General features: G+C 51.3%; 2 protein-coding genes across 2 annotated transcripts; one reads left to right on the top strand and one right to left on the bottom strand.

The window, feature by feature from the left end:
- Positions 1–3,252: 3,252 nt before the first annotated feature.
- LOC125513542 lies at positions 3,253–3,990 on the top strand. The gene has a single exon (XM_048678667.1). The coding sequence runs from the start codon at positions 3,426–3,428 to the stop codon at positions 3,876–3,878; it is 453 nt and encodes a 150-aa protein (XP_048534624.1). The 5' UTR covers positions 3,253–3,425; the 3' UTR covers positions 3,879–3,990.
- A 318-nt stretch (positions 3,991–4,308) lies between these two features.
- On the bottom strand, positions 4,309–16,125 carry LOC125516789. Its single transcript, XM_048682103.1, has 3 exons — positions 15,571–16,125; positions 12,523–13,499; positions 4,309–4,784 (listed from the first exon to the last, which is right to left on the bottom strand). Exons 2-3 carry the CDS (start codon positions 12,881–12,883, stop codon positions 4,309–4,311), a joined length of 837 nt encoding a protein of 278 aa, XP_048538060.1. The 5' UTR covers positions 12,884–13,499; positions 15,571–16,125.
- Positions 16,126–16,480: the final 355 nt, after the last annotated feature.

Raw genomic sequence — 16,480 nt, forward strand, 5'->3', positions numbered from 1 at the left:
GCCAAGTTCTGTCGTAAAATACATTCATGGAAGTTGTGACAAAAAAAATATTGATGCAAAAAAAAATGTTTCCAAAAGCATTTTGGAGCATCGGTTTTTTTGCCATGACTTCCACGAATCTCTTCATAATGAAACTTTGCAAGAATTGAATTTGTCAAAATTTATCACAAAAATGATTCAGAATTTTATAAATTTTTAATTATTTTTGGATTTTATTGTTCACCCGAACTCATATGAGCTCAAGCTGAGAAGGACACTTTCACACATAAAGAGGCATCAATGCTCTATTGTCCCGTGAATTTGTTATACGGGAATGTACAACCCTACATATATTTGCTAAATTAGGGTATATGTGTAATAGTTGTTACTGTTAAAAATATATTTTTCACCTTTCTTCATTAGTTTGGACATTTAGAGTAACTGGCTTGCGAATGAATTCAATATGATATCAGAATCAAAAGGACCCTCCCAACACATTATTAAAAAAAATTGCAGCCTACATCAATTTCACGTCTAAAAACTAAATAAGTATACACATGAAGGGACGTCTAAGAACTAAATAAGTATAGACATGAGAGGAGTGTTGGAAAATAATGCCGTCTCTCTTCATCAATTCAGACTTTTGGATAGTTGGTTGAAACATAACACTGGTACACGAGCGAACTATTAAGCCCTCATAATCGCACATGATGGGAATCATTGTGTGCAATGTCAACATTGCAGACAATACAAATATAAAACCGTTTGTCCAAAAAATAAATGCGTACAATCAAAGAGTCATCGCACACGATTAAGGAAAGAAAACTGTATGCGACATGGCAACATAGGACCCACGGTTCCAGGAAGACAATTGTCTATGATGACTATAGCCCCATGTCTCTCCGAGCTCAATGTTCACCTCCCGATTCCACTAGGTAAGTTCTGATTATCTACGAAGGAGCGCTGTTTCTTTTAACCCATTGGTTGAACTGAGTGTAAATTAATGCATTTTGTTAGAAATATAAGATGGGGAAATATATATTTATCGAGGAATCAAAAGTCATTCGGTGTATGAAGATCATCTTGCACGTACTACCTCCATTCTAAAATATAAAGTAGCCTATCAAAACATCTTATATTTTGAAATGGAGGTAGTAACTTGTTTATTAACCAATGAAAACAAACAAAAGATAGGGAGTAAGGGCATCTCCAGCCGCGCCTCTAGAAAGGCCTCCCTAGGCAATTTTTTCGCGCCGGCACTAAAAAAATGGCTCAGTCGCGCCCCCAGGAGCTTGATTTTCGCCGGCCTGTGCCGAAAACAGCGCCGACGGATTCAGACCGAACCCGGCGCGCCGGGGGACGCCGGGGGCGCCAGGGCGAGCTGTTTTGGCGCGAAAAAGCCGCGGGCCAGCCGCGTCAGCGACACGGCGCCTCGTCTTCCCCCAACGGCCTCGGTTCCCGCGGGGAATCAACGCCAAGGCTGCCACCGGTCAGCCTTGCCATTGATTCCTCACGGGCGGCGCGTCACGGGACGACGCGCCGACGCCTCCCCTCCCTCGCACGCGTACACACGGGTGCGGCGCGGCTATATAGCCGGTGGCCTGCACTCGCCTGTGCCCACACCAGCCCCGCCCCTCGCCGCCGCCCAGCCCCTCTCTCTCCCTACCTCTCCCGAGCGCCGCCGCCCAGCCCCTCCCTCTATCTCTCTACCTCTCCCGAGTCCGTCGCCATGGCGGAACGCTTCCCCGGAGACGAGGCGGCGGCCAACGGCTTCGGCCGCCGTTCGCTCCGCGAACAGGAGTCCTGGCTCCTGTTCCAGGCGAACATCCCGGCGCCGCCGGACATGCGCGCCGGGCCGACGGGGTGAAGACTCAGCGCCGGGGGAGTGCCCATTCCCCCGTTGCCCGACGCCGTGGCGAAGCCGAAGTACTTCGCCAAGGAAGTCGAGGTCGTGCGCGCCTCCCTCACCGACGCCCAACTCTCCCTCCCCCAGTACGCCGCCGACAACCACGCGGCTTGGGCGGCGTATTTCGAGCGCCGCCAGCAGCAGCGCTTGGCGTCCATCAACGGCGCGCTGGTGGTCGGCGGCCGGCAGAACAGCGAGGGGCGCCACCTGTGGTGGGGCGTCCCCGGCCGCACACTCGAGGGCGTGCTGACGTATCTCGAGGGCGGCAACGACCCGCCGTTGGCGTACCCGGCGAGGGCGGCCGCCCCGGCGCAGCACTGACGCGCCGGGCCATGGGCGCCAAGGAGGTTCGGGTCCTCCTCCTCTTCTTCCTCCTCCCGATCTTCATCGCACTCCTCCGGCACTCCGGCCCTGCTCGGCGTCAAGGCCGAGCCCGCGGCGGAGACGCCGCTCGGCCGGCGCACTCGCAGCGCCGGCATCGTCATCAACGAGGGCGGCCGGCGCGCCTACTCATCGGCTCCTCCTCCGCGCTTCGTCAAGCCAAAGACGGAGCCGGGGCTCGCGCCGGTGAAGAAGGAGCCGGCCGCGCCGGTGACGATGGAGCTCGACGACGACGACGCGGCCCTGGAATGGGCGCGCAGGGACTCCATAGCGATGGAGAAGGAGCGCCTGGAGAAGGCGAAGGAGCGCCAGTGCGCCGCCCTGCTTCGCTTCGCGGAGTGTCGACGCGGCCGCGACGAAGGCGGAGTCGTCGTCATCTACGATAGCGACGATGACAACGACGATGCGCCGCCACCAGTCCGCCATGGCGACGCCGGGCAAGGGTCCAGCAGGGGCGCCCGCGTCAAGGAGGAGAAGGCCAACGACGACGATGGCGGCGACGGCGGCGACTTCAGCCAGTTTTTCCTTTAGATTAGTTTATGTATATGTGCTATGTAATGAAAATCCGTGAACTTCGCCGAAATGTGCCGAAATTTATCGTATTTGACCGAAATTTATCGTGTTTAAGCCAAACTTCTTTTATTTTAAAACGTGCCTGGGAACGGCCCTGGAGCCGGCGGCTGGGGACCAACTCGCCTTCAGGCCCAATTTTTGCGCCGGCTCATCCCCAGACGGCGATTTTAGGCGCCCCCCAACGGCTGGAGATGCCCTAAGGAGTAGTAATGCCTAACAATTTATGTTTTTGTCTTATCTTGGCCTGCCCATTCGTTGAAGCTCCGCCACTGGTGTGGAGTAGCTTTCATCTCGTCAACCCAACTCCAAGTGCTGCATACACCACAAAAACTACATGGGCAGCCGCCCACACGCATAATCCTATTACACTTGCAAAACTTTCAAGTAGTTCAAAACGAATGCGGCTACCGTTGGATTCTCTCTTGCGCCACTTGTGAACGTGAGGCTGATAACCGGGCACGCCGTAGCCGCCAAAGCGACGGGCTCAAACTCAGCCGCTCACGTCCACCCGTGCGCCGCCGAATGCCGAACACAAAACCCCACCCACCCACGCACGCACCGCGCCGGCGTCGGCATCGGCATCGGCATGAGGAGCTCGGCGGACGACGTGGACATCGAGCTGGTCAAGGCGGTGGCGCAGGCGTGGTACGCGCACTCGGGCAACCCGCGGCCGTCCCGCGCGCCGGCGGAAGACGACGGTGCCGCCGGTCTGGGCGCGCGCCGCGCGGGCGCCCCGCGCTACAGGCCGTCGCGGTTCAAGCTGGAGGCCGCGGCGGCGGCGGCCAAGCCGCCAAACAGCAGGCCGTGGGACTTCACGCAGTCGCTGTGGGACACCTACGAGCTGGTCACCGTGGCGCAGAAGATCGAGTCCAGCCTCGCCATCGTGGACGAGGCCACGGCCAGGCCAGCAAGGCGTGCCTTCACCGACAAAGACGCCACGCGCGCCGGAGGAGGGAAGCGGGCGAGGGAGAGCAGGCGTAGCCTCAGGAGCCTGTTCCGCCGGTTCTCGTCCAGGAGGTTCGAGGAATCAAGCAGCTAGCTAGCTAGTGTTCTCCTCTCTACCTTCATGTTTCTCTCTCTAGTCCTTCCTTGCCTGAAAGACTTGGGTAGCGTCTATATGCAACTTATTACAGAGCTTTCTGTATTGCCAACCACAGCATGCATTTAGGTAGAGAAAACACAGTCAGATAGAAATACATATATGGCGAATGAAGCATATAATCCAGAATCACATCGCCGATCAGAGTTCAAGTACGATAATAACGAATGATGCGTCTGCAGTCCAACAATTCAGTCAGGAACGACGACAAGAAAAACAAAATGACAAATCCAGAATCCAGGTAACTTGGGTGATCGCACCCTACGTCCCAATAACGCCACAGGAATGGCATAACAAATGTCTTGCCGGTAAACGAAAGGAAATTTGGTATGAGGTGCCGAACCTCATTTGCATTGCAAACATCAGGTTCTCACTTCGGAGAGTCGATTGCAGCGACGGGAGGAGCATCTGATGCAAGTGTGATGCGGCCTGTCGATTCGGCCTGCCCGGCGCCGGCAGGAGATCCAGCATTGCCGTCCATGTTGACAGCATCAGTTGCTGGGACGCCCACCGCAGTTGCAGCATAGGCGACAAGATAGAAGTGCATGGCATTCTGATCATCACCTGCTGGGTAGCCAGTATAGTAGGGGAGGCCATTCTGATCATAACCTGCAGGGTAGCCAGGATAGATTGTATAGTAGGGGATGGCATTCTGATCATAACTGGCAACTGGGTAGCCAGCATGTCCACTAGCTTGCACATCTTGATAGCCCGCCATGGGATTAGCGTATGCGTAAGGCATGCCGTAAGCTTGAGTTGTTTGAGCAGGGAGATTGCTAAATGCACTTCCATATGCAACTTGAGCTTGTGCCGTCACAGATTGACCTGCTGCTACTTGCACCAGTCCTGCAGCAGTTTGTTTCAAGAATTAGGTACACACTCATAATAACAAGAATCATGCTGCTGAGAATAACAGATGAAAAGGGGAACTGCTCACAAGAGGCGCTCACTGAATCAATTGCCAATATTAACAATAGGCATTTCTACTAATTCATTTTTACTCATCATACATACTTCCGCAGAATTTCCCCAAGGAACTGCATTTCTTGCTAAAAGTTGGTCTATGGAATGCCATGACTACATGAGCAATAGCAGTAGCACTTAAGCATCCCATTAGGGCACAATAACAACGCACAGCACTATGTGTGACATGTGTCAAAAAAGGGACTGACATGGTGCATTCATCAGCATCTACCTCCAGAATATTAGGGGGGTTGCAAAAGTAAACCTATGCTGGACCATGTCCAAAGAAGAGAAGTATGTACCAGGACTCGTCGTTTATTAATTTCGCAAGGCCCAATGGTTTCCCTGTTGAGTTTTTATCAAGATTTGTGGGAGGTTAAAAAACAAGACTTGAAAAAGCTTTTTGACAAATTGCACAAAGTAGAGTTGGATGTTGAAAGGCTTAATCAAGGAATCATTGCATTGATTCCTTTTATGTGACTACATCTACTCCTTTCATGTTACACAGCACATGTGCTATCTGTATTGCACGTGACCCTATGAAGCATGAGCTCACCAAACATATCGGTGCAGATGCTTCATTTGTGCACTCCGTGTGCAGGATCGGGTGATTGCTCTTCAGTATGTGCCTTCAGAGTTATAGTTGCTGGATTTCTTCACAAAGGCCCAGACTAGAGCACATCAGGGCTTTTACCTCTCCAAACTCTGTGTTGTTGATTCACCGTGAGTTTGAGAGGGGAGGGGGAGGGGGTGTTGTATGAGGGGTTTTCAGCATATTGTACCATGTATGTACATGTATATATAATAGCCTATGACCTCATGGAGATACAGGCTGCTATTATTTTTTAAGCGGCCAAAAGAACTGCCCCCTAGTTTCTCTCACAATTCGATTATAGCCACAGGAGGGCAGTGTTCACTCTCTGGATACAACTTGCCAAAAGAAAAAGGAAGAAGTAAGTAAGTGCCGTGCCGTTGCCGCTGCCGTGATCCAAGCCCGGATACCCCTCCTCCGATATTCTGCGCTTAAGTAGTGTTGTCCCAGTCCAGGCCCCACGAACCTGTGATTGGTGTGGCGAATCCTTGTTGGCCTGGCGATGAGGCGTCCTTCGCCTTGATTCGTCCACTTGTCTGCCAGCGTGGCCCGATCGGCTGCCATGGCAGTACCTTTGCCTTTCGCTGCCATGGCAGCTGTTTCACTGCCCGTCTCGCCCTCTCCATGTTGGACACTGACATCCCTTCCTCCTTGACTTGTGGCTTGCCCCCAAGCCGGCAGATGAGGGAAACGAGACTGTAAGGCAATGGCATCCTCCCAAGTAGTGTCCACCTCCTCATAGTCTGACCAACGTACCAGGACCTGCTCTCGTCGCCCTGAAGGTGTTTGGCGCCATCTTGTTTGCAAGATCTCCACCGGAATGAGATCAGCCTTAGGCGGCACCGGCATAGTCGAAGAAGCTGTTGTACCTGAAGACTGAGCTTGTCGTATTTGAGAGACATGAAAAACGGGGTGAACTTGCGAACCTGGTGGTAGTGCGAGCTCATAAGCGACCGGGTTGATGGCTCGCAATACTTGAAATGGTCCAATGTAATTAAACGACAGCTTGTGGTTGGCTCTGCGGTGTACATGCGGCTGGAGCTTGACGTAAACCTCATCGCCAGGTTGAAATGATTGGTCAGTGCGTTTCTTATCTGCTTGCACCTTCATGATGTGGCGAGCTCGATGTAGGTGCTGCTTAAGGACTTGCTGCATGGTTCTTCTTTCCTCCAGCCATTCCTTCAGAGCAGGATCTTACAAGCAGATGCAGCCTAAATGCCCCAGTGCCTCGGCTCATGGCCATACAGAGCATGGAATGGTGACATGTCTAGGGCAGAGTGGTAGCTCGAATTATACCAAAACTCAGCCAGCACCAGAAATTGACTCCAGTGATTTGGACAGGCATGGATGAAGCAGCGAAGATAGATCACCAAGCATTGATTGACACGTTCTGTGGATGATACGGTGTGCTCGTGTTCAACTCTGTCCCAATGATTTTGAACAATTCCTGCCAGAATCTGCTGGTAAACACCAGGTCTCGATCCGAGATAACTGCCTTAGGGAGACCGTGCATCTTGTAAACATTGTCCAAATAAGCTGGAGCGACCTTACCTGCTGTGAAAGGATGATTCAGTGGTAGAAAATGAGCATACCATGTGAACTTGTCCAGAACGACGAGGATACAGTTGGCCCTGTTGGATCGCGGGAAGCCATCAATTAAATCCATAGTAACAACCTCCCAAGATCCTTCCGGCAATGGAATTTGGTTCTAACGGACTAGGGTATTTGACTCGCCCCGGCTTGGCTTGCTGACAGACAGCACAAGTGCGCACATACTAGCGAATAGTGTCTTTCATTTTGGGCCAGGCAAAAAGACAACGCATGCGACGATAGGTGACCGGAAATCCGGAGTGCCCACCCACGGTGTTGTCATGGAAGGCACGCAGAATACGCTGCTGTAATGCTGGCGACCCACCAAGCCATAATCTGTGGCGGAAATACAGCAAGCCGTCCGAGACAGAAAACCTCTGTTTTGCATCGGGTCGCTTGGAGTGAGCAGTTTCTTAGATTGGTCATTCTCTGCATAGCTGACACGAATGTCCTCCACCCAAGTAGGTTGGCACACTGACATGGCCATGGCTTGGTTTTAAGTGTGTAAGCGGCGAGAGAGCGCATCAGCGACGCTATTGGCAGTGCCTTGGCGATAATTGATTTTGTATCGCAGACCCAGCAACTTAGTGAAAGCTTTCTGTTGCCACACTGTGGACAGCCGTTGATCATCGAGATGGATGAGACTATGTTGATCCGTACGAATCAGGAACTTGTCATGATGGAGATAGGGGCGCCATTGCTCTACGGCCATCAGTATAGCCAGACACTCTTTCTCGTAAGTGGAGAGACCCCGCTTTGGCCCCAAATGGGATGCCCCCCTTGTTGTAGCACATTGCCCACTCCATAGTCACAAGCATCGGTGTCAGTCACAAATTGTTTGGAGAAATCCGGCAGTTGCAAGACAGATGCTGAAATGAGACCTTGTTGTAACAGAGTGAAAGCTTTCTGCGTGTCCTCCATCCAAACAAAAGGTTGGTGTTTCTTCAGCAAATTGAACAGTGGCCTTGCGATGATACCGAAGTGCTTGACAAATTTCCGGTGATATCCCGCAAGACCTAAGAAGCTGCACATCTCTTTGGCAGATGTTGGCACCGGCCAGTTTCTGATCGAATCAATTTTACTTGGATCAGTCGACACCCCATCAGCATTGATCACATGCCCTAAATAAGCAATTTGCCATTGACCAAAAGAGCATTTCGACTGTTTCACTTGCCAGCCATCTTTGCGTAGGAGCTATAACACTTGCTTGAGGTGAGATACATGATCCAACAGTGTCTTGCTGAAGACCAAAGTGTCATCGAAAACGACCAGCACACAAACACGCAGCAATGGATGCAATGTGGTTGTCATGGCTCCATTAAAAGTGGCCAATCCGCCTGCTAGTCCAAAGGACATAACTAGGAATTCCCAATGGCCTAAATGTGTGGTGAATGTTGTCTTATATTCTTCGCCTTCAGCCATATGGATCTAATGGTACCTTGCACGCAAATCCAGCTTGGAAAACCAACGGCCACCCACCAATTTATCTAAAAGTTCATCGATAATCGGCACCAGGTATTTGCTGACGATAATCATAGCATTCAGGTGCCTGTAGTCCACGCACATGCGCCAGGTACCGTCTTTCTTCTTCACTAGCAGGGCAGGCGAGGAAAAGGGACTGGTGCTCTTCTGAATAATGCCAGCATCCAATAGTTCCTTCATTTGTCTTTCAGTTTCAGTCTTCAGTTCAGGTTTGTGGCGATACAGACGCAAGTTGACTGGTTGAACACCTTCCATCAGTGGTATATTTTTTTTTTTTTTGAAATGGTCACCGGGGGGGAAAGGCTCCCCACCTGAATATATTTCAAAAGGCCATAATGCCAAGAGATTGATCCAGTTTATAAGGAAAACCGGATCGAAAATCTGAACAAGTTGACCCCGTTTATGAGGAAAACCGAGTCGAAAACCGTACAAGAGAAGGTAGAACAAGAAGAGAAACAAAAAGAGAGGACGCCCCAGACAAGGCGCGCCTAGCTAGCAGACCAAGGACAACAGCATGAGAGGCACAAGTAGATGAGGGGAGTCGTCAAGGGATCACAATACCAAGACTTTGCAAGCAGCCTAACGCACCGCACCGGCGTGCGTACCGAACACCACGGCGCAACAGAGGAGCATCCACACTCAACGAGTGACAAGCACGAACCTTGACTGGGAGCTCCGCCATGAAAATTCAGGAACGATTAGCAAGTTGGGGAGGCACCTTGCGTCATCATTGAGCAAAGATGAACTGAGATAACACCAAGAGCACGAAGCTCGCCGCACCACAACGGCAGCCATGGCATGTCTTGAGCATGCATAGCAACAGGGACGACACCGAAGAACACCACCATAAACAAGCACATACCACCATCGGCCCATCCGGCCGCACCACCACCACCACCATCCCGCAGCAAGCACCACCACACGTCACCCAAGCAGACCCCAAGATGATGCCTTCAAGAAGGGTCGCGATGCCAGCTGCGCCGCCATCATCCGCACCAGGAGTACCCGGGCTAGGGGTTTCCCCTGGGATCTCATCTTCCATCTTCATCTGACCAAGCAAGGTGAGCCTTGAACGTTGGCCGTCTGGTCGCCACCCAACAACACCCCGCAAAGGGAAGAGGTGCCGTACAGGAACGAGGTGGTCCAGAGAGGATCACACCCCGCTAACCCGGCTTCGGATGGAAGAATCGGAACCACTCCAAGGAGTGGCCGAGCCAAGATGACGCCACCGTCGACCCCAGCCAGCCGCAAGACCACCATCAACAACCCCGCAGTGAGCAGCCACCAAACGAATCCACCGAGTCGACGCCTTCAAGAAGGAATGCGACGCGAAACGCGCCGCCATCGACCGTTCTGGGCGGACCAAGAACAAGGGCTTCCCCTGGTGCCTCGAAGGTGAAGTCACCATGGCAGCGATGCCTCCAAGGAGGTAAGCGGCACCCGTGGGAGTCACCATCGCTGGCTCCGGCCGGAGCATAAGCTTTCGCCCAAGTGAGCCGACCACCTTCGAGAGGCACTGGTAGACCGTGAATTGCTGCTCCCTGCACCACCACATAACAAGGGCCACTGCAGCCCGCCGCCGCACGTGCCCAGATCCGGGCCACCGCAGACCAGACCCGACGGATCCAGCCTGCCCACGCCGCCCTCCTCCGCCAGAATCGTGCCAAGCCGTAGCCGGCAGGCACGTCTATCACCTGTGCGCGCCAACAGGCAGCAGCACCAGCAGACACGCCGCAGGGGAGGTGGAGGGCGAGCACCACCATGCGCGCCTCGCAGAGGCCACCCCCGCCGGCCAGATCCAATCTGGCGCGCAGCAGCCCACCCCGACGCCCGCAGCAGGGAGACGGCACCGAAACGAAGGAGGCCACCGGGAGGTAGCTGCGAGCGCATCCTCACCACCGTCCCCGACCACCACCCGCAGAACCGCCGCGCGCCGGAGTCACGCACGCCGGCCGCCGCCACACGAAGCTCCCCCAGCTTGTGAGTGCGCCCCACGGGGAACGAGTGCCCGCCGCCATCAGTGGTATATGGTGGTCACAAGCATGCCAAGGTGGTAGGGTGCGTGGTTCCTCATATACATTTGTGTACTGCTCGAGAACTCTGAGAATTTCAGTGGGTATGGTGTTGTCGACAATCCCTTGGTCTGCTACAGTATTGAGGTGAACAACATAAGCCACGACCGTTGCTTGCAGGAATGCATTAGTTCCTGGGATGATATAGTGGCACATTGTTGCAGATATTGAGTGACGACATGTAATTCAACAGCACCAGTACCTATTGTGACTGATAGACGTGCTTCCCAGTCAATGTACATGGGGCTATGTTTCTTGAACCAGTCCATACCTGGTATTGCATCACAGTCCCAGAGATACGACTTTGAAATTCGTGATGAATTCTTGACCCTGACACATCCATTGGCACTGTGGAATGTAACTATTGCACAACAACAGAGCACCATCAGCTACTTTGACCTAGCAGGGACTGGTTAATGGTGAGACACCCTTCAGTTGCTCAGCCAGACGTTGGTCCACAAAGGATGATGTACTCCCCGAATCCACCAGCAAAAGAACCTCTCGGCCTTGGACCCAGGCATGCAACTGGCATGCAACTGCATAACACCAGGACCTTCTGAACCTGCCACTGCGTGCACGGATATAAAGCAGAGGTTTTTGTCTTCAGGTTCAGTTAACTGACCTGTCGATCACCAAGTACATTTGCATCTGTACTGAACAGGGCGAGCAGTTCCTCAACCACATGCGAACTGTAGAGGGACAAGTATAATCTTGACCCCATCGCTCACCGCACTTGAAACAGAGACCTCGAGCTCTACAGAATGTTCCGAGAGCTGCAATTTTGCTCTTATCAGACGCTGCTCTGGCTGCGCCAGTGCCTCTCCATCTTCAGCTGCCAGAGTAGGAGCAGTGGGTCGAGGGAATGCCACTGGCACTACCGCTGTACTGGTCAATGCGAAGCGCGACGCTGGTGGTCGGGGAACGGTGGCGTGTAGGACGGCCTCGCCATTTGCCACTTCTTGCAACAGGGCCAAGGAGCAGGCTGTGTCCAAGTCAGGCGGTCGCTAGATGAGAACCACCACTCGAATGTCAGCACGCAGTCCCTCAATGAATCGCGTCAGGAAAAAATAAGGATGGGTCAGTTCAGAGTATGAGATCATATGATTCATCAGAGTTTCAAATCGCTCAATAAAATCTGCGACGGAATTGGTCTGACGGATAGCATAGAACTGGCGAATTAATAGCTGATGTTTATCTACAAGGCTGTGAACGACTCCAGTTGAGCCCCGCAATTTTACGCTGCATTGACTGCAACCAAATCGCGGCTGGTCCTGAGAAATTCTGGATCGCGATTGGAACCCAGTACGATTCGTGCGCCGTGAACATCTGGAAGTATTGTTCTGAGAGCGTCTTCCAGAGCTGTGGGTTCTCGCCGGACCTGGCCAAACGGGCCGGCATGGCACGGCCCATGGAGGCACGTTTAGTAAGCGGGCCGTGCCGTGCCGGCCCACGTGCTGTGCCTCTAGGCCCAGGCACAGCCTATTTAGTAAACGGGCCGGCACGTTGGCCCGTTTAGCATGCTGGGCTGCACATTTTCAGCCTGTTGGGCTGATTTTTAGGGCTATTGGACTGTATTTTACGTATATATAAAAAATAAAACAAAAGGGGCCGTGCCGTGCCGGCCCGCGTGCCCAGCCTCCAAGCCCAGGCATGGCCCAAGGCGTGCCGCGTGTTGTGCCTGGCCCGTTTAGCCCGTGCCATGCCTGGCACATGGCGGGCCGTGCCGACGTGCTCACGGGCTGGCCTGATTGGCCCGGCCCGTTTGGCCAGCTATAGTTCTCGCCGGCGAAGACGGGAAACGTCATCGGCGGCGGAGTTTGGCCCAGAGCAAAAAGAACTTGAGATGATAGTGGCGACGAGATGCGGACGGAATCAGGGGTCATACCTGTGACCGGGGAAGTCGCCGGTGACTCGGGGATCACCGACGAGGATCCCCCAGGATGCAGTGGCGCGTCGTGACCTGATTGCCCTTGGATCTCGCGCGCAACCATGGGAGGGGTCGCAAGTGGCGGCGATCCGATGGATGGTGCAGTTGAAGATGATGCGGCTTGGAGAGCCGCGACCGAGAGCTCCAATTGCGTGAACCGCGCCTCCAACTCCGGCTTCCAGGTGACGAGGGAGTCAATCCGCGCCGTCTGTGTCGCCAAGGCCTGGAGGATGGCATTGTTGTCGCCGTCTTGCTTGTTGGCGCGGGCGGTGGCCTCGTCGCTCATCTTGTCGAGGTAAGCTTTGAGCGCGGGATCCATGGTGGCGATGAGGTGATCACGCACTTGCTTCTGGCGGCGGGTTTCTAGGACGGAGATCTGGGCGGTGGCGGCGTGGAAGGGTGGTAGGTGGCTAGCTGATACCACGATGTTAGGTACCCGATCTAGTTTCTCTCACAATTCGATTACAGCCACAGGAGGGCAGTGATTCACTCTCTGGATACAACTTGCCAAAAGAAAAAGGAAGACGAAAGTAAGTGCCGCGCCGTTGCCGTTACCATGATCCAAGCCCGGATGCCCCTCCTCCGATATTCTGCGCTTAAGTAGTGTTGTCCCAGTCTGGGTCCACAAACCTGCGGTTGGTGTGGCGAATCCTTGTTGGCCTGGCGATGACGCGTCCTTCGCCTTGATTCATCCACTTGTCTGCCAACATGGCCCGGTCGGCTGCCATGGCAGTGCCTTTGCCTTTCGCTGCCATGACAGCTGTTTCACTGCCTCTCGCCCTCTGCATGTTGGACGCTGACACACTTGTAGCAGTTCCTTCTTCACTGCATTATCAGCAAGCCTTCCAGCCTCCATTTCTCGGACCATTAGCTCGCTCTTTTGCATATCAAATGCAGCTTCAAGGCCGGCTTCAGGTCTCTGTCTTTTTTAAAAGCTGCTGACACACATGAATGATGATTAAGAGCAGCTATCACACCATGTTTCTATCAAAAACAAAGACTGCATAAACACAATAGGTATTCCACCCCAGCACAAAAAAAATTCCAACTCTCTCTGAAGAAAACATGTTTTCCAGATAGAATTCCCCAGATCAGCTCAAAGAAATAGATTCAAAATATTGATATGCCTAGCAGGCTAGCACCTAATCAAGGGCAGAGTTCGCACAGACACACTATTCTTTCCAAAGAACATGCCTGATTTTCCATACAAGGACAATTAATGAATAAAACGATAAAGTTGCTCCAAGCACAACTATGGATGCACCAATTTATTCGTACAACGAGAATTTTTGCATTTAATGTCAACAAGAATATGCGAAGGAAGAAAAAAGCACCTGATGACGTCATGGCAAAGCGGACGATGCTAAAGGCGGAAAGACTGAGGGATTTCACCAAATAGCAATGAGGAACCTGGAACTGGATTTGAAACTGGATCTAAGGGATCTGACCTGAGGTGTGGGAATTGGAGGAAGGAAGGCCGGGGAACAAGTGGCAAGGTTTTGATGTTTGGCCGTCTGATGGCTTTATTGTACTATTCAAAATTTGCGCAACCGGTTTCCTTGATCTTGGATTGGATCCGGAATTCAAGTGATAAGTAGGTAAAGGCGATAGACTTTAGAAATTTCATAAAGGAGTACAAGCATAGTAAGTTTGCTTTCTAATTTAGAAATTTGGTGAACAGATTCGACTTGAGAAAAATTATAATAGAGTAAAATCCTAGTGTGTTTGCTTCCTAATTTAGAAATTGAGTAAATCAATTATAATCCCTGCCTTCAAAGCCAAAGGAATATATTGTGTTCTCGTCAGGACCATTTGAATAGAATCATGCGATATTTTGGATATAAACCCTCATCTAAGGAATCTATGTAACTCTGATAGGGCATGTCCTTACCTTTCCATACAAACATAAAGCTTGTGTAACTATGCATGAAATCCATATCGAAAGATAATAATAATGGAATATTATTTTACATACTAATGTATACCATTCTTCTTATATTGTTGCAAAAAATCAAGCATTTCCTTTCAGTTAAAGTTTAAGAAATACTTAAACATTCTTGACTCCTCGGATTTTTTAGACATGTAAGCGAGGCCAAAATGAATGCCATTACCCCATATAGTCTTCTAAGAGAATTAGTACTCTCTAGAATTGCACAGAAGTTTGTCATACAAAAATGCAAGTAACAAGAACTTAATTTGGAAATTTGGGGGAACGGTTTTCATTTTCCCATGTCAACAGTCGTGGACCCTCAGCTAGATATGCAAAAATGAACATTCCTATGCATCAGCTGCATGGCGACTAATTAGAGAGAAAACTTAGATGGCAAAAAATGGCATTCAAAGCAATATTTTTAATAACGGTGAATAAGGCTAACACTGATAGAATGAAATCGTAGAGCTTGTACCTATTGTGCACAAACAAAAAGATTTACAATATTGCTCAGTTGATACATATTTGAACGGACAGAAAGGACAGGCCCATAAACAATAACGAGTTCTGCCAAGCAAAGAACTTGCTCCTTAGGCCCCATAATTTGTACTGCTAATAAGCGATTTATAATATTTATTTATTTTGACACGTCAACGGCGGGCTTACGCTGGCCTGAACTTATATTGCCAAAACCAAAGTTATTACAGAGAGTAGAGTTACAGGGGGAACGGTTTATAGTATCTCTGCCTAGAAATTATTGGCTTTCCATAGAAGCTGCTACAAGACCACGAACGAAGTACCAAAGCCTATTCCTTTACCAAACTTGGCTGCAGGTTCTTGAGCGTTGATGATGGACTCACCTACACCTATTGATCTTCTAGTTGTATGTTGTGATTGTAAAATGTGGTTATTTGGGAGTTAACATGGTGTTTTGTTACTAAACTTGGCAATACAGTTGGACTGTATAAACATTAAACAATGCTTGTGGAATGGCTAGAAACGGAAACAGCATTTCATGTCAATTCACCAATCATCAATGCCGAAGTAGCACGAGGCATGAGACATGTGTACTGTACCGTGGATCACCAGCTCGCCTTGCAGACGCGCCCCTTTTCTCGAGCAAGCACCGTGATCCATGGGCGCGCTCGGTACAACAGCTCACCGGTAGTAGCGGACAACGGGCACTTGGCCGATTGTCGTACGGATTCGGCATTTTGTCGAACAGCTTGAAGGCGTCGGACGTCCTGTGGTAGCGTCCCCGCGCCCGGCCTGGGTTGGAAGTCGGCGACGGCGAGCGGGTCTGGAGAGGGGCGGCAACAACGGAAATCGGTGGAAGAGGAGGAGGAGGAGGTCGGAGGGCTCAGAGATCTCGCGCCGGAGCGGGCTGCTGAGGAAATTGAGCTGGACTGGATGCCCAGCCCACCACATTTGATATTTTTTATACGTGGGGCTTCCTTTGCAGTTGATGGGCACGAGACAAGAACCGGCGCCGGGAAGCAAAATCACAAAGGAAAAATGGACCGCCGCTTCCACGCACGCAAATGAATTATGCTCCGGGCGACGAGTGTTTGTTTTTAACACACTAGATGCAAGCGCTCGTATATGCATACACCTCGACAAGGGTTAGGACGCTGGTCCATAATGAATACTTATTCACTCTGACCAGCTATATATATGTCTATGTCATTTCAAGGCCGCTTCTATTGCACTAACAACAAGGGTTTCGCAAACCAACCTATGGTTGGATGGTTAGAGGAACAGTGGTATCCTAACTCCACCAAGGTTTAAGTCTTTGAAGGTGCTTATAGGGATAGGATGTGTGTGTACGTTCATAGAAATGAATGTATGCGCATATGTATGAGCGCTTGCGTCTGTACTGATGTTTAAAAAAAACAAGGTTTCTCTCCGGAAAAAAAAAGGTCTCATGGTGGTGGAGACTAGTGAGAAGGAGCCACCGTTCTTCCGCCGGATGTCGTCCACTGCGCA

The sequence above is a fragment of the Triticum urartu genome, chromosome 6 (assembly GCF_003073215.2).
Source record: "Triticum urartu cultivar G1812 chromosome 6, Tu2.1, whole genome shotgun sequence".
In the NCBI taxonomy this organism is placed as follows: domain Eukaryota; kingdom Viridiplantae; phylum Streptophyta; class Magnoliopsida; order Poales; family Poaceae; genus Triticum; species Triticum urartu.